The sequence below is a fragment of the Saccostrea echinata genome, unplaced genomic scaffold (assembly GCF_033153115.1).
Source record: "Saccostrea echinata isolate AGI-Se365-2 ecotype Australia unplaced genomic scaffold, CSIRO_AGI_Sech_v1 ptg000015l, whole genome shotgun sequence".
Classification (NCBI taxonomy): domain Eukaryota; kingdom Metazoa; phylum Mollusca; class Bivalvia; order Ostreida; family Ostreidae; genus Saccostrea; species Saccostrea echinata.
In genome coordinates, this window is record NW_026889764.1 from 919,485 (window position 1) to 946,387 (window position 26,903).

The window sequence follows — 26,903 nt, forward strand, 5'->3', positions numbered from 1 at the left end:
AGTTTAAGGTGCTTTAATGTGACTTGAAGACGATCTTCAATTATATTTTAAGCAGCTACAAACCATCTTAAGGAAGTGATTCATTTTGTGACATGATGACACTACATTTTTGTAAAAGATTATTTTGTTGTCTTTTTTTTTAATTTTATTTTTTTAAACCAGGACATTGAAAAATTTGAGAAGGAACTTTTTGAGATTTTTGGTTATGACCTTGTCTCAAAACACTTGGTAAAGGATAAAATAATTACTTTGACTTTGCCGAGGGATAACACTTGTCAACCTGCTAGCGTAGAAGATCTCAAGATAGACATCAGAAAGACAGTGGAAAAGCAACCTTATTGGGGCGAAGATCTTCCAAGTTCTTGGGTGGTTTTTGAGAATGAAATAAGAAAAAGGAAGGAAACTTCAAAAATCATGAAGATACAGGATTTGCACAAATTATGCCGACAAATGAGTGAACATATCAGAATTGATATCAAGGAACTGAAAGATGCCTTACGCTTTTTTCATGAAATAGGAACGATTTTATATTTTGACAGCGCTGAACTAGAAGACACAGTCATATTAGATGTTCAATGGTTTGTGAATGCCTTCAAAAATATTATCACAGATAACCAAGACTTGCAGCTTCAAAATATCAAATTTGCATTGTGGAAAAAATGTAATCAAACGGGGGAATTAGATGATACTTTGCTTGAAGAAATTTGGAAACGGACTGAAGATAGCAGAGACTCGTTTTTTAAGCATAAAAGTGAACTCTTGAGCTACATGCAGCATTTGGGATTGTTAGCAAGAGGCTCTGAAGAAACAAAATATGTTCACCTGATTCCATGCATGACTAAAAGGAAAATCTCACACAGCGATATCGCAAAATGCCACAAAAATTTTGTTTTCAGCTTCCAATTTGATTTTTTTCCGAATTTCATATTTTGGAGATTTTTGGTTACCTGTGTTTGCAGTTATGGTTGGTCAATACTTGAAGAATCTGGACAGAAATATATTTTCAGAAACTCTTGTTTTTTGAGCTACGAAGAAGTTGATGTTGCAATCAAAATTAACGATAATATTTTAGATGTGCAAATTCTTGAAAGTGATGACTCGCCAGTGGGTCAAAATTTAAAAATTGATATCTTGAGAAGAATGGAGGAAATTCTCCAGATTTTGACAAGACCTTTTCCAACTAATATTACTTTTACCATTGGCTGTCGATGTAAAGTTACAAAGGTTTTTGAAATTGGAAATTCGAGATTTCTTTCTGTGGGGGAACTTTTGAAAATCAAAGACACACGGACGAAAGTATGTAGTGCATGTGGAATTGAAAAGCATCAAGTACCTGTTGAAAACCTTCTTGAAATCTTGGAAGGGGTATGCAAAAAGTTATAATAATTCATTAACACGAGAGTGTACCATCTTCTCGAAAACATATCACGTGTTCTAATTTTTTTAGGTTACCCAAGTTACCTCTTTCTTTCTGTTTTCGTCCGCCGTCCATTGTTCGTTGTGTGTTAGACTCGTCTCTAGAACGGCTAAAGCAATTTCAATCAATATCGGTGGATAGCATTTATAGGCAGAGGAAACAGAAATGGCGAAATTCATGGTCTCTCTGTCTCTGGGGCCTAAGGGATTGGTTTTTTGTATAAAACTATCAAAGTTGATGCATCTTCAAAAATATTATTCTTTACTCCTGGATATTAAAAAGTCAAACTGTTGGTGTGGTTATATTACGCAATATCTCTTTGCCAAAAGTGTGACATTCATATTCCATGCTCTATGTTGTGGCTTAATTACTCAGATATTACATTGCATTATATCGTTTACTTTACTCATGGAAATCAAACATGATTATGAGTAGTACTCAATCAATGAAACAAAATTAATACTCAAGCTTTTATAAAAGTTGTGAAATTCATGGCCGCCAATTGGTCAATGATTCAGACCCAAGAACGGTGCTTAATTAATACATTACCTCTTAGAAAAATCGTCTCTTCATTGACATTTCGCAGTTACCTTATCCATGAATATTATAAGCACAGCCTTCTATCAAAACTGTTAAATATTTAACTCCCTCAACCCTCGAACCATGGTTCAGGCTCTAGGGTTGGGCCTAGTTTGTCATTACACCTTTAAAAATTATTTTGAACATCTTGCAGAAAACTGTTTGATTACAATGATTATTTATCCATTTCCAAAAATTGTAAAATTCGCGTCTCATAGGTCCAGCGTTCAAGCCCGTGATTTGGCAAAGATAATCGTACATTTAAAATATAGTACATCTTTCAGAATCTTTTTCTTATCTGAAAGACATATAATGGGCGCACAGTTTGCATGAATATTACAAGTACTCAACCTTGTACCAAACTTGTGAAATTCATCGCTTGGGGTATAAGACCAAGTTTTTTGTTCTTATATTGAAACTAAAGTGTTCCAAAGAACGCATGTGTTGCCTGCTTTATTCCCTCATTGAAAATTAAAGTAAATCTGAAGATGGTCAGCTATTTATTTGCTACAAACATTGTAGTTCAGGTATTTGCCAGCAAAGAATAAAAGATAACCCACGGATAGTAAGACCGATGGAATAGCATTTATCATATATAATATGAAAATGAAATAGAAATATGGTTCCCCAACACTGAAAGCTAAAATGAATAAAGAATCTGTTGGTTGTTTTTTTTTTTTTAATTTTATTAATACGTGTTTTATCCAACTATTCCCCAAAAGAGATTTCAGTGTGTCATTACTGCAATTCAATTATCAGCGATCCTTTTGATATACCGATCCCTATGTATTTTCCACAGGTACTTGTGGACAGGACCCCCCCCCCCCTCCGATATTCAACCCCGGGGCTTGTTTGACATTTTTTTTCACAAATCATGTTTATTTCACTTATTCATCGTGTGTACCATAGGAAAAAATTATGAAAACCTCAAAATAATCGTTCCACACAAAAATACCCCACTGTACATTATAAGAGAGAAAGGTATGTCACTCCGGTTTGTTTACGTTGTACCCCCACTAGTCTTTCTGGGTTTAAAAATGTGTATTTATTTTATTTTAACCTAAAATGTCGGTTTAAAAACATGTATTTATTTTATTTTAACCTGAAATGTCGGTTCACACTGTCTCTACATATATTTCTGTCTTAGTTCATGCTATCAGCATCTCGTAAGAATCCCACAATTAATCCTTAAACAGCATTGCATTCAGTGTGTTGAAAAAACCTTAGGTAAACGCAAAGGAAGTACACCAAGAATGTATCACTTATTACAATAACGTCCGAGAGAGTTTCGGCCTGACGTACGTAATAATCTCTCTCGGGTGTTATCATAATAGGTAATACATTCTTTATGCACTTCCGTTGCGTTTACCTAAGGATTTTTCAACGCACTGACTGCAATACTGTTTAAGGTTTAACTGTGGGATTCTTATGAGATGCAGAGTCAATCCGATAGAATAAATAGCCCAATTTTGACGTTGCATTGTTAACGTCACCTTTATGGTTGCTTTGAAACCTTTCCATTTCCTCTCTGAAGACGCATAATACGTTCTATGGTATAACAAACTGTACAGCAACTTGTTCTTGAATTTTTCTTTAATCAGGCAATGCAATATCCAGAGCCTTTAGCCGTACCCTGATTGCAAGAAATTCAAATTGTCTACAAATATCGAAAAATATCGAAAAACGGTGTGTATACCTCCAGTCATCAAGTGGTTTTACAAGATGAGTTGACATACTATACGCGTGTTTTTATGACCTTTTACTATGTTCCCTACTTGAGGTCATACATTTCACGGTTGAGTATTTCTGAACACCGGTTTTAGTCCACAACAACTAACATATCCATCTGACCAGTTTTCGTAGTTCTTGACCATTTTAGCATATTGTGTTACCCTGCGTTAATTTTTCCTTTCAGTATATATCTCAAATACATTACATCTTTGAAATCTTCATTTTCTAATAGACATATTACTGGTCCATAATGAGCAGATAGCGCTCTTCAAACATGCGAAGATTATCAAATTCACATCCCGTTGGTTTAAAGTCAAGCCTTTGGATGGAACTAATTTGATTATAATTATATTGAAATTTATTATGCAGTGTAGCTTATCTTCCCGAACTTCAAAGAGCAGTCATCATGAATTTTATATGTAAGGGTCCTCATCATTGCCGAGAAATACCCGAAATACTGCCGGCTAGGCGTAAAATATCAAAACTCAATCAACAAAGTCATCAGTCCTGAAAATTTTTAAGACCTGAGTCCAAAGTGTCCGTTCTAGGTGAGATAAAGTTGGCAATAGCTCGAGAAACCCATGATTCTCAGGTGACCGTTTAATGGTAAATTAAACCAGTAGCGAGAATTTTTCAAAGTCGTTTTATAATTTTAAAAATATCTCGACATCCTTTGTAGAGAACAGAATCTCATGGATATCGACAGACTAAAGGAATATCCATCACCGGTAAGGTCATCTTCTAATAGAATTTTTTTTTTTTTTTAATTTGCACCAGCTGGTGAATTATCATAAATTATTTACAGAGGTTAATATCTTGAAATTGACAAATGTTCTGTTAGATAAACAAGCTATATTTTATAGAGGCTATACATTAACTTTTTGAAATAATCCTTTTAATTTTTAATAAGATGATGTATATACTTTATTTATTTAAATTGAACATTTCTAAGATTTTTTTTTTTTTTATTTTTAAAGGTACCGGATAAGTGAAAGTTTTAGCGAGGAGTCAATTTAGGCATTTTTTGCCAGGGTGTTGAGATTGCTAAAATTTTCATTCTGCTTTGAAAATTACGGTTGTCTTTCTTGACATCAATACTAGTAACATCTCGCTAAAATTAAATACTCATTTTTAAAGGTGGTTGGACACAGATTTGAAGTTAATATTTTCTCAAATTTTCGGTATAATATCATGACTTATATGCTTTTATAGCATTTAACATGGAAATAAAATTAAAAAAAATTATTTTTTCTGGAAATTATTGAAACCACAAATTTCGGGACGCGTTTGATTGATACATCTATGCACTCTCACAAAGTAAACTTTATCCTTAGTAGTTAAGAAAAGTAGAAATTTTGTTGTGCATTAATGAAAAAAAATTAAACTATAATCCAGAAAATAAAGAGTAGAAATGTGAGAAAGCAAAACCAACTCACCAGTATTGTCAGTCCGTGCTCAGTGATGTGTGCAGAGTTTAACAAATTGAACACACCCGTGAAACGTTAACTGTTTTTGTAAACAGGGCACGAGCTCTGTTATTCTTAATGTTTACCTTTCACCGGATGTGTTCAATTTGTTAAACGCTGCACACATCACTGAGCACGGAGTGGCAATACTTGTGAGTTGGTTTTGCTTTCTTACATTTCTACTCTGAATTTTCTGGATTATAGTTTGAATATTTTTCATTAATACACAACAAAAAATTTACTTTTCTTAAGTATTAAGGATAAAGTTTGCTTTATGAAAGTGCCAGGATGTATCAATCAAACGCGTCCCGAAATTTGTAGTTTCAATAATTTCCAGATAAAATAAGTTTTTTATTTTATTTCCGTTTGAAATGCGATAGCAAAATATAATTCATGATATTTTACCGAAAACTTGAGAAAATATTAACTTCAAATCTGTGTCCAAGCACCTTTAAAAACAAATCGCCAAATTTGCACCTCTCTAAAACTTTCACTTATTTGGTATCTTATATTCATAACTATGAAATATGTGGAGATAACGAACAGTATTCAAGCTCAAAAGTCCATTATACAATACAAAATAGGAGCAGAGCAAACACGGACCTCCAAACATCAGAGGTGGGATCAGGTGCCATGGAGGAGTGAGCATCCCCTGCCGACCGGTCACACCTGTCGTGTGCTCCTTGTCATGATCGGGAAATTACGGAAAAATCCGTCGACAATTCAGTGTGTAAATAATGGCCTAACAATTAGTATGAAAAACGTCAGTCAGCATTTGACTCAATGATAAATTGTATTTGCTGACAAGGTCATTGTATCGACCATAGAACTTACGAAATGATGACTTTAAACGAGACAGCTGATATTCTTGTTTCATCAACTTATTTGTCAATAATTTACCTCGTATTCATATATATGTATATATGTATATGCATATGTATTCATATATTAATATTTATTCAAGGTACTTATTAGACATAGGGTTGCTATGTTTGAAATGTAATATATGAAAAGCGAAGATAACGAACAGTGGTCATGCTCAAAAACAAAATGTGATCAGAGCTAACACATACCCCTGAAACATTAGAGTTGGGATAAGGTGCCATTGAGAGGTAAGCGACCCCTGTCGACCGGTCAAATTCGCCAAGAATTCCATTGTAAATTAAGAATAAAAATAATTGCTAACAATTTCTTTATGGAATATATAGAAGAAAATCTTTAAAGTTCCTCAGCAAAGTTACGGTTTGTCATATTTATATGGAAGCATCCTCAGGTAGAATAAATTCAAGTTTGTTCAAATCATGAGCTCCAGGGGTGGGAGGGACTACAATGAGCGATCAAAGTTTTACTTAGGAATATGCAAATGAAAGGAAAAACCTGCTGATGAAGAATAGAAAAACATCATGACTCAGGTAACCGTTGGGGCCTATGGGACTCTTTTTATATCTGCACTTTTTAAAGAAAGTTCGGGTATGCTGTTCTTACCCTGGTCCATCCGTCCGTGTGTCCGTCTGTCGCACTTTCTTCTTCTTCACGACTCTTCTTTTATTTTAAGCAGTTACCGATTAATCTTTTGGAATATGAAAGGTGGTGTCCTGTTGATGTTTAAAGTAAAGTTTTGGAATTTTAAATATAACCCCAAATGAAAAACGGGAGCCAAAAATGACGTTTTTTCTACAAAAACCTGGTTCCTGGAACTCCCCTTACATTTTATGCAGTAGCCTAATCATCTTTTGGAAGATGATTGGTGTAGATGTGCGTGCAATGAGGTTCCAGAATTATCATTTTCACCCAGGGGGTCAAATGGGGGTCTAAAATGACCATTTTTCAGCTCTACTGGTCAGAGACCAGAAGAGCTTATGCAATAGTAAGGTGTCCGTCGTCCGTCCGTCTGTCTGTCTGTCTGTCCGTCCGTCTGTCTTTAAACAATTTTTCAAAACGCTACTCCTCTTACCATTTTGGTCTGATTTTCATATAACTTGGCACACAAGTAGACTACACTAAGATACATAATTTAGTGCATCGGTTTTTGATTTCGATGAACGGTGTTGCAACGGTTACTAAAAATAGAAATTTCTGTGAAATTCATTTAAAACACTACTCCTCTTACAGTTTTGGTCTGATTTCAATATAACTTGGCACACAAGTAGACTACACTAACATACATAATTTAGTGCATCGGTTTTTGATTTCGATGAACATTGTTGCAATGGTTACTAAAAATAGAAATTTCTGTGAAATTCATTTAAAACGCTACTCTTCCTACAGTTGTGGTCTGATTTCAATATAACTTGGTACACAAGTAGACTACACTAAGGTACATAATTTTGTGCATCGGTTTTTGATTTTGATGAACGGTGTTGTCATGGTTACTAAAAATAGAAATTTCTGTGAAATTCATTTAAAACGCTACTCCTCCTACAGTTTTGGTTTGATTTCAATATAACTTGGCACACAAGTAGACTACACTAAGATACATAATTTGGTGCATCGGTTTTTGATTTCAATGAACGGTGTTGCAATGGTTACTAAAAATAGAAATTTATGTGAAATTCATTTAAAACGCTACTCCTCCTACAGTTTTGGTTTGATTTCAATATAACTTGGGACACAAGTAGACTACGCTACGGTACATAATTTAGTGCATCGGTTTTTGATTTCGATGAACATTGTTGCCATGGTTACTAAAAATAGAAATTTATGTGAAATTACATTAAAACACTACTCCTGCTACAGTTTTAGTCTGCTTTTAATATAATTTGGCATACAAGAAGACTATACTTAGATACATAGTTTAGTGCATCGGTTTTTGATTTTGATGAACGGTGTTGCCATGGTTACTAAAAATAGAAATTTCTGTGAAATTCATTTAAAACGCTACTCCTGCTACAGTTTTGGTCTGATTTCAATCTAATTTGGCACACAAGTAGAATACACTTAGATACATAATATGTATTTCGTTTTTTGATTTCGGTGAATGGTGTTGTCACGGTTACTAAAAATAGAAATTTCTGTGAGATACTTTCAAAAAGCTACTCCTCCTACAGTTTTCGTTTGATTTCAATATAACTTGGCACAGAAGTAGACTACATTAAGATACGTAATTCTATTTATTGCTGCATGCTGCAAAGTTTCAAATCCAAGTGCTACTTTTCCTTTGTTATACGTACAGACCAGTAGTGCTACAGTCTAATCAGAGACTTCTGGTTTAAATACAAAAACACTTTGGTTTTAAGAACTCCTCTTACATTTTATGCAGTAGCCTAATCATCTTTTGAAAGATGATTGGTGTAGATGTGCATGCAATAACGTTAATTCCGATGTGTACACCATATGCAATCCAATAATGATAATGGTAAAACTAGTACTCGTAGGTTGATGCAAGTCCATGTGAGGCGCGGGTCTAGAAATTTTGAAAAAGATGTACACGTGGTACAAATTTTGCATTATATTTACAGGTTTGTTATAGAACTTTGTGTTATCTATTCCAAAACCAGGCAAATTGTGGGGAGGGTGGGGTTCATTGACAAAATTGATCGTGTGTGGGTTTTGGAGAGGGTGTTCGCCTACCCAAATACTGAAGAAAGTTGGCACAATTTGATCAATTCTGGAAGTTGGCATCTAATTTTTTTGAAGTTCATCAAAAACGTTATGCACTAAAATAGTATTTCTTGGTTTGGAAAAAAAAATAGAAAAGTTCCAATTTTGGGCCAAAACTTTTTTATAAAAAAAAAAACCTAATTTACATCATTAATCAACTTCTGTAATCTTAGACTGGTGATGAATTTAGTATATGAAATACTTACATAAGAGGCCCATGGGACACAGGTCCATCTGAGCATTTTGTCTCATTTTAACAAATTTATGTACTGTGTAAATTATAGAACTATTGTGGCTTTTTTCCTTGATTACCCAAATATGAAGGAGTGTACATTTAGAGGCAAACACCTTAGTGCGGAGATTACCGTCTTATGACAGCACATAGTTTTCTCTGATTTTCCATTTTAGTATTTATTGCCTGACGCCACGTGCGTCAGGCAGTATAAGGATTAATTTTTCAGGGATCCGAAACTAAGCGATCATTCTTAATGAACTAGATTTTATGCAAGCTGATTTACATCGGAATTTGTTACCTGCATTTAAACAAATACAGTTTGCAGAAGAAAGAATCAAATAACTGATGCAAAATAATGATGTTTTTAATTCCTTCAGTTTTTTTTGCATGCACATGTTTATTCTTTGCGATTCTTTGTACGGACATGTCCGTGTAACATTTTTTCTGCGTTTCTAAACTACTGGATCAGTCCATTTGCCTTCTTTGAAAGGAGTGACACAATCATTTCGCGCCAAATGTCACATGTAAATTATCTTCGCGCCTTTTTCTTGGGTCGTTCCGGAAATAAATAAAGTTTATTCTTTTAACATGATTCTTAAGCTCTAGATTTTTTATTAACAGTAAATTTTATCTCATTTTTTAAGAGAACACATTGTATATAGACAGGCAACACCAAAGCAATGGTTTTGCTGATTATTCTTACTATTTATCCCATAAGTGGACTAGTCTAATCATAAACAAACTAACTCCCTCCACCTAGTAAATGGGACATCCCTTCTTGATTCAGTCTGTTTATCACCTAGCCTTTCTTTCAATATTACATTTATTGATGTACGTTACAAGGTTAGGTTTTTTTTTTTTTTTTTTAAAAAAAAAAAAGCTTAGAAAGTCAGCGAGTAGCATATTATTTCATGCTTTGTGATGAACAAGGGTTTCCTTTTAATACAATGACAAGAGTGTAGGTCAGTACCCGTAGATGAATGGTCTTCACTCCCGTAAGATTCTAAGTAAAAAATCGGCAAAATGAAGAAGACATCGTGATCTATACTGGTTTTCATTTCATAAAAAAGCACGTTATTATAAATATGAAAAAGGTCCTGAAATCGATTGAAAAGAAAAACTAAACAATTTCAAAACTGTATTTTTACTCATTTATAATACATGTACATGTATATGGTAAGACCATCATCGCGTGAGTTATGTCCGGGGGAAGGGGGGGGGGGTGTTATTAGTATCTTGTTTTACGCTATCTATAAAATGTGCAGGTCATTACTTAATTTGATTTCTAGAGCAGCATTGAGGCATTTTTGTCTCAAACACTTCAAGACAACTTTCCCAGTTAAAACTGTTCATAATTTACTTCGTCGTCGAGAACGACGGAAAACAGACCAGTCTATAAATAGAGGCCGTCTCATCAATCTATCACTGATCAGGGAGTGTGCATGAAGAAGCGCGCCCTCTACTAAGAGAGTACATGTAATATGAATTTCTTTAAAACGAATCATCTAACTATTTTTCCCAGAATTATCAGTGGCGGATCCAGGAATTTTATAACGGGAGGGCGCAGTAGAAGGCAGGGGGCCTGGGGGGCTGTATTGAAACCCCAGTGGGTCCAGGGCAAAGCCCTGATGGGGGTTCGGGGGCGAAACCCCCCGGAAGCTGACGAATTCTTATAAATAAGAGGTGCTTTTTCCTTGATTTTAGGAAAATGAACATATAAGTTCGACATACAAAAAATTCAAACGGGGGATTGGGGATTGGGGGGTTGCATGCCCGGCGCGCTGGTGCTGGATCCGCCTTTGATTATAATCTATGCTAGCGCACTTGCAGTTTCATCCCAACGTAACTAGTCAGCCCGAGGGCTAACTAATAAATGACCAAATGGTGGCATCCCTTCGATATTCGTTAATTTGTAGTATTTGGTTATGACATTTGAGAAAGTCAGTTGTACATCTTGTGTAATGAAGTATCGCAACTATGTCGCTCCTTGATGACGGAAATGTTAGCACCTCTCTTGCATATACGTTCCATAGATATTGATTGATTATTCATGCAAGCTTTTTGAAAAGCTATTACTTGTATAACACTCTAAGTATCATGGTATCTTTTTGTCATTTAAACACTGTTTTTATAATAAAAATAAAATTTATATTCTTCCTCTTTTCAGGCAAGAGAGAAAGAAGAAGAGGGAAATCCGAAAAAGAAGACCAAGACTTGGAATTTGGTGTTGACGACGTCCGGCATTTGAAGACTTTAAAAGGGGCGTGTCTTCGTGGAAACAAGCAACAATTTGATCATGAAATTCAAAAACATTTTGGAGAAAAACAACTTCTTTTTACAAGAGACAGCGATGGATATTCACTTTTGCATTTTGCTTGTGAAGGTGGTAACTTGGAAATTCTAAAGCATTTACTCGAAGAGGGTTTTATGTTGGATTCAACAACATTTAAAGGTAAAACTGTGCTTCATATTGCCTCTCAATTTGGACACAAATCAATTTGTGATTATGTTTTATCAAAAGACACTGCACTACTAGAAATTACCGATAAACGTAAAGGAAACGCAGCCCATTTTGCCGCTGAAGGTGGCTACGTTGAAATACTAGAATTCTTGGTAAATAAAGGCATTAACCCAAAGCAGTTAACCGAAAGAGAAAGAAATATATTTCACATTGCAAGTTCCAATGATCAACAAGAAATGTGTAAATATATAGTACAGACGTACCCAGAAATCATTCATTCTGTAGATGGTCTCGGATGGAATGCTCTTCATTTCGCCACAGCAAAAGGGCATATTGAAATGTTTGATACACTAGTTGGATTTGATCTTGATGTTAAAAGCAAAACAAATCGAGGGAATTCAGTTCTTCATATTGCATGTCTTAAAAGCCGACTTGAAATGTGCAAATATATCATAAACAGATGGCCATATCTAGTTAAAGAACAAAACAAGTTGAACCGAACTCCAGTATTCGCTGCAGTAGAAGGTGGTGATATAAATATATTAAAACTTCTGAAAAATTATGATGCAGATGAGAGAGCCATTGCAGCAGATAATCACACTTTGCTACATGTAGCAAGCGAACATTCCAATTATGAGATCTGTAAATACGTTATACAAACGTATCCTGAAATGACTAACCTTTCCTCAAGCAAGAACTTTAATGCGTTACACATGCTTGCAGCCGGATCATCTAGATCAGAAGAGGAGGAAATCATGGTTTTCAACCTATTGGTAAGCCATGGTGTTGACATCTTTCAAACAACGAAAAAGGGAAGCTCTGTTCTAAGTCTTGCTTGCAAGAATCGGAAGTATGACTTATGCAAATACATGGTAGACCATCATCCAGCACTCTTAAAAATACCAAGCGTAGATCTGTTGAAGACAGCCGAGGAGACAAATGACAAAGAAATGATTGAATTGTTTAAGATGGAATTAAATATAATGACCTAAGAATTCTTTGCTTCAGTGAACATGAAAATATTTTTTTTAGTTTATTGTGTTTATTAGTTTATTAGTTCTAACATTTATGAAAACTTAAAATGCAAAGATTCAAATGCTTATCAACAAGCAAAGTTCGAGTTGAAGCAAGAAGGGACCAAAGAAATTATGGAAATTCAGAAAGAATAGAAAAAATAATATCTCTCATACGGGCAGGCAAAAGCAAAGAAATTAACAATTTAAAAAAAAAATTAGAAATTGGTATATTTTACCAGAAAATTTAGATTTTGAAAATAGCAGGTAGACATGGCTGATATACAGTCCAGGCATATCTAGTTGTCCCTCTCACTGATAATGGTCAAAGTCATCTGTTTGCATATGAATATACACAATCCTTGGACTACTTTTTAAAAGTACTTCGAAATGAAAACAATGTGTTTTAACGATGTTACATTTTGTGTATTGCCATGACAATCGAAATCTTTATAAACTATGAAAAATGAATTCCATTTTTTTTTATACCCGAACTTTCTAAAGAAAGTTAGGGTATATTGTTGCTACCCTGGTCCTTAATCCGTTCGTCCGTCTGAAGCTTTTTTCTTCCTCAAACTCCTCTTTTATTCTAAGCAGTCACCAATTAATCTTTTGGAATGTGATAGGCGGTTTCCTGTAGATGTGCAATAAGGTTTTCGGATTTTAAATATTACCCCATGGGCAAAACGGGGGTCCAAAAATTTTTTTTTTCTACAAAAAAATCTGGTTCCCAGAACTCCTATTACATTTACACAGTAACCTAATCATCTTTTGAAAAATTATTAGTGGTGTCCTGTAGATGTGCAATAAGGTTTCAGAATTTTGATTTTCACCATAGAGGTCAAATGGGGGTCGAAAATGATGGGTTTTTTTTTTACCATGACCTGGTCCCCCGAACTCCATCTACATTTTATACAGTAGCCTAATCATCTTTTGGAAGATGATTGATGGTATCCTGTACATGTGCAATAAGGTTTCAGAATTTTCGTTTTCATCTTGGGGGCAAAAAGGGATCGGAAATGACTTTATTTTTTCTGCATTTTTAATCTACTTTTAGTGACCCAGGCATCATCATTTATGGAAATTAAAAACTGATGAACATTAAAACATGTACATTAACAAAGGCTAATTGTGCACAGTTATTGAAATCGAGCCAAAACTCTAGGAGGAATAGCGATTTGAATTAATCTCATAAAAATATCTTTACTTGTGCTCCAAGTATTAATGAAATTCAGGGTCAAAGCTGTAGGAAAAGTAGAGCTTTGAAAGAACGAATTTGATTCTACACTATATAATGAACTTTTCACATAAGATTGATTTTTTTCTTTCCCAGTGCTTCTTGAAAAGATTTTTGAAGATTTTTTTTCCTATACATTCTCATATTAAACTTTGATCTTCTATTGTGGGTCCACCCTACCCATGGAGATTATAATTTGAAAAAACTTGAATTAACACTATGAGATGAAGTTTCACATAAGTTAAAACTTTTCGTAGAGACTCATGTATGATAATTATACCCTGAGGGGTATGTTCACCTGTCTCAACAAATCATTTGAGGGTTCACTGAGTTGTTTTCAAATTATTAAACCTCGTTTAATTCATTTTTGCATACTCTGATGACAGTCGAGTATTTTCTAATAGATTAAAGTGAAGAACTTCCATGTTCTTGAGTAATAGGAGTTCCATGTGAACATTCGTAAAAAATCAGGAAAAAGTCTTCTGTTTCCTTTTGTAATTAGGTGTAGATCAAAGACTTGATTATGAGTAAACTTTTTTTTACATATCTGGGAGGGATTTCATTCTAGCTGCAGTATGATGAATTGATTGATTGATTGTATGTTGTTTTACGTCCCATTCGAGAATTTTTCACTCATTTAGAAACGTCACCATATACCGGTGAAGGGCTTCAAATTTTGACCTTTACTCGGCACTCAGGGCCATTAAGCAGTGAGGGATCTCTATCATGCTAACGCCTGTCGTGACATGGGGCCTCGGTTTTTATGGTCTCATCCGAAGGACCTGCAACTTTTACTTCAAAGTGCCGAGCGCATGGCGAAGGAACAGTTGCTACCCATTTTTTCGACTTAGGTCAGTCGCGGCCGAGATTCGAACTCACGACCTCCCGATCACGGAGCAAGCGCTCTACCGACTGAGCTTCCGTGAACGGTAGTTGCAGTATAAATTACACAGTATAAAATCCTAAAAAGTTTATCAATTTAAATTTAAAAAAAGAAAAAAAAATCTTATACTATTCCATTTTAATTTTTGGCCCAAGTAGATGTCAGAAAGAGAGAAAGAAGAGAGAGAAAATACCCCCAGGTTTATAGTCTTATGCAAAACTAAAAACTTATGATAGCAAGTGCTCGGAAAGATATACAATAACTGAAGAGCAATATTTTTTCACGCATTGTTTTCAGAATAGTTTAAAGCTGAAAATGTACACCATGTCACCATAGTATGACTTAATCCATGTTGAAAAAGTTATATTTAATGATATGTACACCATGTGCAATCCAATAATGATAATTGTGAAATTAGTAAGCGTAGGTGACGGAAGTCCAATATGAGGCGCGGGTCTAGAAATTTTAAAAGTTGTACACATGGTACATGTACAAATTTTATATTATAATCACGAACGAAGTTTTTACATAACTTTGTGATATCTATCTCCAAAAACAGGCAAATTGTGGGGAGGGGTGGTTTTGACAATATTGATCGAGTGTGCGTTTTGGAGCGGGTTTTTTCCCTACCCAAATACTCATAAAAGATTGAACAATTTGATCAATTCTGAAAGTTGGCATCTAGATTATTTTTAAGTTCATCAAAAACGCTTTGCACTAAAGTAATAATATTTGTTATTTGTTATTTTGAAAATGAATTTAAAAAGTTCCAATTATGGGCCAAATTTTACACCCCTCAACCCACTTTTTTTAAAAACATAATTTACATCATTAATTAATTCTGTGATTTCAGACTGATAATGAGTTTAGTATATTAAATACTTATGAAATACGTTCACCTGGGTATTTTATACTCAATTTGTCAAATACATGTACTGTGTAAATCATAGACTTATTGTGGTTTTTTCTTTGCTTACCCAAATATGAAGGAGTATGCATTACAGGTAAACATCTTACTGCAGGTATTACTGTCTGATGACAGCATTTAGTTTTTTGGGTTTTTTTTTTTCTTAAGATTCTTTTTATTTCTTACATAACCGTATACCGTATACACAATCGTCTGCAAATGTGATGTATAATTCAATACAATAGCAGGTCCTCGGGGTCAGCATCAGTTTGGTCACTAATGTAATTTGATGATTTCCTTTTTTAGGATAAAGACAATTTCAATTTCGAGACAATCAATTTCGAACATTTAGATATGTTGTGTAGTAGTAGATTTGAAAATTTGTCAGAAAACCTTACCATACCTCCTCTCATTGACCTTCCTAAACCCATGACACCTGCATCCCCTATCAAGACAAACGGAATCAAAGAAACTACAGGCGAAGAAGTGAACAGTCAAGTCGTTTGTTTGAGGCTCGCCAAATCCGAGGAACCAAGAAAAAGGTCATGCAACTGGGGGTGTACAATGTTTCAAGGTATATATAAGATAAATACTGCCAACTACAAAAAAGCAATTAATGCAAAAATAGTGTTAATTCATAAAAACATGTATCATAAGAGGGAGAGAGAGAGAGAGAGAGAGAGAGATAAGGACTTACCTCAATATAATATGGAAAATTGACAATACTTTTCATTCTTAATTAAAAATTACCAACAATAGGGATCATACCTGTTCCTCTTTATAGAGGAAAGTGTGTACCAATACACCATATCCGCATTCAAATGTGAAATGAATATATGTAATTTCAATGTTTTTGTCAAGAATAGGTATACTCATACAGAATTAAAGGTAATACTTTAAAGAAATAAATGCAGCTTCCTAGACAGAATTTTTTGAAACGGTAAAATGTATCAAAATACAACATAAATAAGGCAAAAATTGAATGAATAAAACAATTTATTAAAAACAAGATGTAATACATAATACATGTAGTATATCTTGTCTTTTAATTAGACTGGAGCATTGAGAGAAGAGTAGAACCCGTGGATTTTGAAGAAATTTCACCAACCCAACTCAATATCAATAGTCTTCTTGAGAAACTCTACTGTGAGGCATGGTCCTTAAAAGGGGGGATTTTATCACAAAAATACACTGAAAGATTTGAGAGCAGTCATAAACCGAAAACTGATTTCTCAAAGATGCGCTGCTTAACCCCATTATTCCCTTACAATGTGACTGCTTCCATATAGCAATCCAGTTCATTTCTCGGGGCCCAGAATTTCATCACCAACTCAAGTTGGATTCATTTTCTTTCCATACTGATGAAACAGGTGAATATAATACACTTAGCCAAGAAAAACAACAAAAAAATCACCAAGATGGTGAAATGTGGAAACGAACACTGATAAATTTATGTATGCTACAGATGGATGCAGATACATGCCCTGTAAAAATGAATCAAATAACTCATTTTAAAAAAACCCAGATGAATCAGCCTCTTTAATCTATTCATTAAGTACAGGTCACATAATGAACATGTCGGATCTTAAAAATGAGGGTTCCTTATGGTCTTACAATATAAAGATTTCTTCGACACAGAAAGAAATCTTCGGTGCACCTTGTCCAAAATAATGAACACCACAACAAATGAACAAATCGGTACCTCAGAATTCGCATTTTTTTAGCCTCTTGGTCATTCACTTGTAACTGTTAGAGTTATAGCACTTGCTTCCACAACTGCTATCCCGGTCCCTCCTTTTAGCAACCTTGCTTTGAAGAGTACATCTCAACCTGCAGCTCTGCAGTTACTTCGTGAATTTTTAGATTCATTTCCACCACCATCACGCTGCACGGTAGCCAAATCACACAAGCTGAAAAAAGAACTCGGCGACCTTGTAAGGTATCTAGCAAATTAAAATGTTGCAAAATTACTTTTTAAATTATTGTTAAAATTTTGTTTGAAACTGTTTATTAAATGGTGTTTACAGTCATAATATATTGGCTTATCTATTCCTTTGATCTTTTACTTTAAATCAAGGGGCTTAAACATTAACTTCGACAGTGAGTTCCCGAACAAAGAAAGCATTTAATAGCTTAAAAATCTGAGGATTGGACATACGCTAATTCGTTAATAATGGGTATTTTATTTAGCTATTAAAAAAAGAGAAAAAGCAGTAGCAGTATACAGTTTTGAAAATAATTGCTATAATGTGTGTTACAAAAATTGTGTGGGTCCTCTTATTTCTGAGATTTACCTTAATTAATTAAAGAAATTTGTTTCACCTTAAAATGAATTTGTGAAAACAAATTTGTATTTGTTTAATTATATTGTTTAAAAATTCAACTGCAATTTTTATTTCAAAATATTTATCTCTCTCTCTCTCTCTCTCTCAATATCAGGATATTTTATTGATTCATTCGATAATTTACATATACATGTACAATGACATGGCAAAACTGTTACCCCACCCCCCCCCCCTCTAAAATACAAAAGACATTATATCAACAAGAAAAATAGAATCATGTAGTCTTTTTTTTTTAAAGACCCTTCAAATTGATTACATAATTCGCTTGCAGACCCTTATTACCAGTAAATGCTTAAAAAAATACCGGTTTAACCCCCTCCTTTCCCCTCCGGTTAAACACGAATTTTGATAGCCTCTGTTGATTTTCATTCATTTTTTTCAATGGACTATTTGACAGATACATGTATGTCTACCCCCTCCCCAGTTCCGTGCTTATAATCATACAGTTTGATTTCGCTTTGATATGGTGTCTCTTCGGCGGTATTAACTCAAAAACACTTCTTAGTGACAAAAAAATGGGTAATGAAATGAAAATGCAATTATTGAATTTGATTTTCTTCTTGGTTTTCTTGCTGACGCACATGTGTAATATAATTTATGGTTTGATATAAAAACTGTTTCAGAATAGGGTATTCATTATCTTAAATCTCTTTTTATAACAAAGGAAAGATCATTATGCGACAAACTTTCGAAACAACAGATTTATCTCTCTCTGCTAAGCTTCTTTTTTCTTCTGTTGAGCTACCTTGTCCATCCAGCTGATTTTTTTTTTATTTTGGCCGAGATCGGGGCCAGTGTGAGTCAATTCAGCACGCAATTTATAGAATTGAAGAGAAGAGGCTGCTTCAACTTAGCAGAGAAAACAATCACAGAATTAAGATTTAAATTTATACGTATGATTAAATTGATAAAACATCAACATTTTTTTCAGAGTTTTGATCCCGCTTGTAAACTAAGAATTACAGTAATCTAAATTTCATTAAATTAATCATTAAATAAAATGTAGTTAATATGTACATGTATATAGAGTAATCAATAAGATGTAGGTGGATCATAATTTAACATTTTTTTTCCATTTAAATCCATTAATTGACAAGTGTCAATTCACTCCCGACAAAAAGTGCGTCTAATTGTATCACTTTCGGAAATGGTAGTCTATTCTCAAGCTCTCTGGAAGAACCTCGGGTACGGCTATCGACTAATAATTTGAGGATTTTTTGGTCTTCAAATCGCCCTGGAAATCCCATCTATCCAAAGTTTTCTGAAGAACTATATTACCATCAAATACGCGATATCAAATGATAATAGAAGATGATAAAAAGAAAGATGAGGATGGACATTCTCAGTGACCCCCTCCCCCCCCCCACACACACACACATGTACACACATTTTCTGTTGCAGTATGGTCAAATCTTTCGCAGTTAATGTGTTAATGTAACCAGAATTATTTTTGTGGAAAAGAGAACCTCGGAACTTAATAGCCATACCCCCCCCCCCCCTTCTATAGGTTTTTAGAGTTTGGTCCATTTCTGCATAGTCTTGGTGTCAAAGTTTTGCTTATGTCACTTGACTTGTCACTTATTGCTTTCTTCCTGCCTCCTCCCTTCCTCCTCCACTTTGTAAAACTATCTGCCAAAGTGTTTGCCAAACTTATAGTCATCTAAAATGTATCTCTGACACTTCAATAAGCTACAAGAAAGTGTTATATATGTAGAGTGAAACTTTGTTAACTCAAATCGTAAGATATTTCGAAGTTTCATTTGGTCCAATCAAATCTGAGATAACGAGCATAAACGTGTTTTTAGATCTAACATTATCTTTTGTTTTCTGGCCTCACTGACTGAAACTGTCAACGAATTTACAATGTATCGAATACCTGCAACCTCAATTACACACCCATTGCAAACTAATTCATTTATGGCTTTTGATACAAACTCAACATTATTTAACGTAAATTTGTTGTTTTTCCAGAAAGAAGATGGGTGAACAAGGCGTGCAGAATGCCTATAGTTTCAGATATTAATAAAATCATATTCAATTTGTGATTTAAGTATTTAAAATAAAGTTCTCATATTGAAATTTATGAAATTATGATTAACAAAACTTTTCTGAGAAAAAAGATCTCGGAAAAAATTATTCTTTTATTAAAAAAATAAAATGGTATTCGTAGGATTCGAACCCCTATCAATAAAAATCCGGAGTATCATATTGATTCGAGACTAACACGCTAACCACTACGCCACGCAGCTCCTGACGAATTGTGGCATTTAAATCATATTTGTGATATGACCCTTGACTTAATGGACTTCAAGTATTTCTCGGAAAGATGCGAATGCTTTGTCATAAAACGGAAGTGTACTTTTAAGGTATAGTGGGTCTTTGCTCCATGTTTTTGTAAACCAAAAAATGTATATTTTTATGCAAACTTTTAGGATTAACTTTCAAAAAAATGGAGCGAAGACCCACTCATATCGAAAAATTTTCTTAAAGTGTGAGAAAACGATCCTTTTTGTACTCTTTAGTGTGTGTATGCTATTTCGTAGGCAAATAATTTCAGTCTTTGTGAGATTTATGTAAATTGTAGAGATTTAGCATAAAATATACTTTTATGTTAGATGAAATATCAAAGAAAATTTTTATATAATTGAGATTTTATTTTTCACTTCATGTTTGTCGCACTATAGGCACTTCGCCCGCCTTGTTCACCCATCTTCTTTGGAAGAACTGGTTTAAAGGAATTACGTAACCACATTTAACTGTTTTTGTTTGTTTGTTGTTTAACGTCCCTCTCTAGAATTTTTCATTCATATGGAGACGCCACCAATGCCGATGGAGAGCTGCAAATTTTGACCTATACTCGATACATAGGGCCATAGAGCATAGGGCCAATAGCGACACGGGACCTCGGTTTATACGGTCTCATCCGAAGGACCGGTCTCCAAGTCCCACAATGGGATTCGAACCCGCGACGTAATGATCAACTCCTTACTCCGCGACTCTAGAGTGAACGCTTTGTTTAAACACTGCGCCATGCGGGCGAGTTAACTGGGTTTTTTTTAAAACTAGTTCAGTGGGGTTAAACTTTTTCTCACAAAATATAACACTGAATGATTGGTGAACCTTTTTTTACAACATGTTCACCCTTAGCAAACTCAAATTCATTATGCATTTGATACTCAACTTGTTCGACTTGATTGCTGTATTGTATAAGACCCTGTTTTCCTCTTTTAACTTTAATCTAGAATTTTATATGCCACTCTACCCCAATTGTTATAACTGTAAGATTAGAGACACTGTCGCCTTCTTTATATTTTTACATTTAAGCAAATGGCTATATTTAATCAAGGTTCATTTGATCCGTGTAAATATTTTCTTTAATTTAAAAAATACCTTATGCTTATAAATAAGAAAGGGATGAACTGCAGATAAGGTGCTGTTATAGGCACTGTAATTTATAGAGTTTTCTCAATCAAAAAAGAAAAGCTTACAAATATAGAACATTAGGTAAATTTGAATAGAGAAAATATGATTCGGGGGGGGGGGGGGCAATGCATAGCTCTATATAATAAAAAAAATATCTAGCTGACACCTTGTATAGTTTAAGGATATTAAGCCTTTTTGGTAACGTGTAAAAACCATTGTTGACCGAGGCGAAGCCGAGATTGTATTAAAGAACAAAATACAGTTTCAATACAAAATTTGCCCTGTGTTTTTCTTAAAAATGAAAGTGATGTAAAAAAAAATTAAAACCCATGCATTTTGAATCATTGAAATTCCATGGAGAAAGATCATACAAATCATTTTTCTCACATGACCTTCTAAATGCTAATTGTGACGTCATAAACTTGTGCATTTTCCCGTATTTTCTTAAAAAGTTGCAGAAGACACCAATTTTCAATGGAATTTTCTTTCAGATAATATTGTTCACAGTCATCGCCCACAAAGTTGTTGAGATATGTGATTTTTCAAAGAATTTTACACAGCATCCGAAAACTAAAGTGGACAACAGCTGTGGACACTAATTTCTTAAGGAAAATGACTCTTAAAATGGGTCATTTTGAGGCTTTTTTTGTTTAAAATAGAGAAATGGATCAAATTAATGATGTAATATTTCCAGAATGGTACTCCTTCATGCCATATTCTTTCTTGATTTATCAAAGTCATATACTCAGCTAATATTTAAGCCAGTTTCAAAACTTTTTGAAAACATTAAATTTTTAGGGCACGATAAAGCTAAAATCGTGCCTTCTTCTTTGTATTAAATTTCTTCACATTGATATATGAATAAAAGTAGAGGAAGTTCTGAAATGGTAAGCGTTGCAAATGTTATATTTATCATGTATTTGTAATGAAGAATATTACACTGATAGTAAACGCAAATAATTAAAGAATAACACTATTTTTAGGTATGTCAGCAGATTGATCAACTTAACAAAAAAAGTTGAATCAAAAACACTCTTACCCAGTAGCAAATCAAAACGTCAGGATAGGGTCAACGAAAATTACACTTTCGAAATGAAAATGAAACAGGAAGAGGCCACACTCAAGGCAGCAAGTCTGTATCAAAGGATTTTTATGATATATATGCAGTTTATTTTCAAATGAATAAAAATTTGGAATGTATACAACGAAGACCCAGCAAGAAAGAAAACAAGATGCAAAAGGTATTTTCAATAGATACTGTATTAACTAACTGAAAAACAAGAACAAATAACAAATTAAATTTATCTTTTATTACATACATGTGTGTTTATTTACTAATACACAAACAGACAGTTTTCTTTAAAAATATTAATACAACCACAACACTTTAAAATTTTGTGACCATGGACAATGTGTCATTTAATTGCCATTGTCTACCAACATATGAATTAAGTAAACTTCTTTGGATACAGGTGCTCTAAATATAAACCAACAGAATGAAAAAGGTGATCGTTCTAAATAAAACCTATAAAACATTACAAATTTTTGAACAGGGCATAAAGCACGGATCCCCAGAAATTCCAGAGGTGGGATCAGATGCCTAGTAGAAGTAAATATCCCCTGTTGAGTTAAGTTTTAATCAGGTAGATGGAATATTCCGTGGTCAAATTTAGTATAACAACAAAGGCCTAGCATTTTGTATGAAATAAATTAGTCAAAATACGACCCAATGATAGGTTGTTTTCGCTACCAAGGTCATTATCACGATTATAGAATTTACGAAATGCTGACTTTATACGAGGTTGTTGAAATCCCTGTAACATCAAATTATCTGTCAGTAGCCTGTCTCGTTCAAAAATTGATACTATTTATTCTCTTGAGTATCGATTAATTTGGGAGATATAAACACCATATGAAGGTGATACCGGAATATAACTACATAAATTTGACGATGGAAAGCTGACGTCATCTTTGTCATACAGTTTAGATGTTAGTTAGCCCTTTTCGTCTATAACCCAAAACATCCAAATGATTTCTTTCTGAATAATTCTAATCCTTCATTTATTAGATACCATTTGCATAAGGTTTGATAAACATCAAGCCATGGGATTTTTTTTAAATCTTAATCTTCAAAAAGAAGGATATAATTAAACAACTAAAGCCACAGATTACCTGCCGTGTTCCTCTTAAGTATGAAATCAAGATATGATGTCAATAGAAAATATTAAATATCAAAATGACTTGTCATGTTTGAAAAGACATTTTTTTCTTATTTGATTTGTACACTTGTTAATGTATACATGCATATTTTTGACTGAAGTTTATTTTCTTCCTTTTTGCAAGGATGTAAAGCAAAACACTTTGTAATTATTTATAAATACGAATAAAGATATACTATTTATTTAGTTATAACAGGAAATAAGTAAATGACCTATGAACATCTCTCATAATTCACTCGGGAAAAATACATTTACTCGTCAACAATAAATCAGACACCCTCATAGATCCTATCATTACCAGCAAAAACATATACATGATTACGGCACCTTGAATGTTAGTGATCCTAGAGCTACTTACGGATATATTCATCAGAACAACGATGTTAATATGGCATACAAATGCAAAGTATAGGAATACAAGCATGCAGATTTAGAACTTCTAATTAAACTCATAATACAAAGTGTCTAGGATAGCACTATTGATGATACAGAAAAAAGAAAATCTGCTACAAAAAAATTCACAGAAAAGTTTAATTCTATCATTCACAATGCATACCATAAAAAATGTAACTATAGGACCAAATGATAAAGCATGAACGGATTCTGTTTTAAAGAGAGCTATGCGTATTTGCAATTGGCTATGAAAACAAGAGGCCCATGGGCCACAGCGCTCACCTGAGTAACTTTGGCCTTACTGTTCTCCCCCCGCCGTGGTACATATTGTGGCCCCGACCAACCCCCGGGGGTCATGATTTGAACAATTTAGAACCTACATTACCCCAGGATGCTTCCACATAAGTTTCAGCTTCTCTGGCCCAGTGATTCTTGAGAAGAAGATTTTTAAAGATTTTTACTACATATTTCAATGTAAAACTTGGATTCCCTATTGTGGCCCCGCCCTACCCCCGGGAGTCATGATTTGTACAATTTAGAATCTACACTACCCCAGGATGCTTCCACATAAGTTTCAGGCTTTCTGGCCCAGTGGTTCTTGAGAAGAAGATTTTTTAATGACCCTCCCAATTTTTGTATTATCTTGATTATCTCCCCTTTGACGGGGACTTGGCCTTCACTTTTACAATTTAAACTCCCCTTTACCCAAGGATGCTTTGTACCAAGTTTGGTTAAAATTGACCCAGTGGTTCTTGAGAAGAAGTAAAAAATGTGAAAAGTTTACAGACGGACGGACAGACGGACGGTCAGACGGACGGACGGACGACGGACAACGGGTGATCAGAAAAGCTTATACTTGAGCTTTCAGCTCAGGTGACCTAAAAACACAGAAAACTGAAAGAGGATCCGATTGGATTATTTTTTCGGAAAATAAGGATCCTGGGGCCTGTTTTACAAAAGAACTTACGACTAAGACCAAAATTCAATTATACTTATAACTTTCTATTTTATATTAATTTGAAAATGATTTTAATATTTTTGAAAAGAAATGAACAAGACATTTTTATGTTGGCAATTTCAAACAAAATCATTAATTCTGAAAAATTTTACAATCAACTAAATTGTTTGGTCTTAGTCGTAAGTTCTTTTGTAAAACATGCCCAAGGTTTATAACATTATTATTCATTTTTTATTGTGATAATATTGTTTCTCATTTAAAGTATGCTAGCAAATATAATCAAAAACTATATTGGAATTTATTGAAAGACTTTTTTCACACTAAAGCGACGAGTGAAATTCCACCCATTCAGGATTCCACCGACAACATAAAGATAGTTTTGCAATTCTAGACACTGACAAGATTGAACTTTTAAACAAATATTTTACATCCATCACATTTGATGATGGTAACCATGAACTCACAAAGACAGAATTTAGATGTGATGATATTTTTCAAGACATAAATATACTAGAACACGAAATTACAGATATTATTCCTGTAATTCCGTTAATAAAGCAGTTGGTCCAGATTGTATCAGTCACAAAATATTAAAGTTTTGTAAAGATTCTATATCAAACTATTATACATATATTTTAAGCAAATCATTATTATTTTAAAAAAATCCTGAATGTTTGAAATTAGCACATGTTCTTCTATTCTTTAAGAAAGACAACCCATCGATCGTTTCAAATTATACACAAGTCTCTTTGCTGAGTTCAAAAGTGAAATATATTCACGAATTATTTTTAGATATGTGTACAATTACCTACATTTACATAATCTGTTTTATAAATATCAATCAGGTTTTTTACCTGGCCAAAATATAGCACTCTATTGTAAAAAGTATCGATGAAAGTAAATTTTGCTCTTTGCTGTTTTGTGATTTATCCAAGGTATTTGATAGAGTCTGACATAAAGGCTTCATTTATAAACTTAAGATGGATGGAATGAATGGTGAAATGCTAAAATGGCTTGAAAGTTATTTAAGCAACAGAACACAAGTCGAACAGAAATTTGCTTTCTTCTGCAGGACATGTAAAAGCTCAGACCTTCAGGGTTACGTATTGGTCCGCTGTTATTTTTGCTATTTTATATTTATGTAAATGATGTTGCTGAAAACAATATCTGTTTGTAGATCATATGCTGATGATAACCATGCGCAGATAATATCATTCTTAATGAGCAAAACCTTAATCATGATCTTTGAATAATACATCAATGGTCAAAGAAATGGTTTATAGCTCACCCGAGCCGAGGGCTAAATTGAGCTTTTCTGATCAAAGAGTGTTCGGCGTCTATCTGTCGTCTGTAAATTTTTGACATAGTCTTTTCAAGAACCATTGAGCCAAATTCAACCAAACTTGCCACAAAAGCAGTGCCGGGTCCTCTTTCAAGGGGAGATAATAAAAAAAATCGTGAAAAAATTGAATGGCATGTTTTAAAAACCTTCTTCTCAAGAACCACTGGGCAAAAAAAAGATGAAACTTATGTGAAAGCTTCAGTACATACTCTAGATTCAAGTTTGTTTATATCATAACCCCCGGGGGTAGGGCGGAGCCACAAAGGGGGTCGAAGTTTTATATAGGAATATATAGGAAATGTCTTTAAAAGTCTTCTTCTCGAGAACAGCAAAGCCATAATTAGTCATATTATAACAGAAGTATCCTCAGGTAGTGTAGATTCAAGTTTGTTCCAGTCATGACCCCTTGGGGTATAGCAGGGCCACAACAGGGGGTCAAAGTATACCATAGGAATATATAGGAATCATCTTTAAAAATCTTCTTCCCAAGAACAGCTAAGCCATTATTAGTCATATTAATAAGGAGTAACCTCAGGTAGTGTAGATTCAAGTTTGTTCGAATCATTACCCCCGGGGGTAGGGCGGGGTTAAAGCAGTGGGTCAAAGTTTTACACTGGTATATATATAGGTGTAATGGTTAAGGGACATTTGTGTAAAACGCATTGAAGACTTCAAATAGTGGAATGACCTGACA

The 26,903-nt window shown here is 34.1% G+C and overlaps 1 protein-coding gene and 1 pseudogene across 1 annotated transcript in view; both read left to right on the plus strand.

Annotated features, from left to right (window-relative positions):
- LOC133187361 (uncharacterized) overlaps positions 1-12,499 on the plus strand; it is a 38,357-nt gene extending 25,858 nt beyond the window's left edge. Inside the window, exons 13-15 of the mRNA XM_061322704.1 lie at positions 163-1,365; positions 4,407-4,455; positions 11,196-12,499. Coding sequence (XP_061178688.1) covers positions 163-1,365; positions 4,407-4,455; positions 11,196-12,481 — 2,538 coding nt within the window. The 3' untranslated portion in view covers positions 12,482-12,499. The remainder of the gene's footprint in view (positions 1-162; positions 1,366-4,406; positions 4,456-11,195) is intronic.
- A 3,106-nt stretch (positions 12,500-15,605) lies between these two features.
- Positions 15,606-26,903, plus strand: part of LOC133187971 (uncharacterized) — a 35,376-nt pseudogene continuing 24,078 nt past the window's right edge.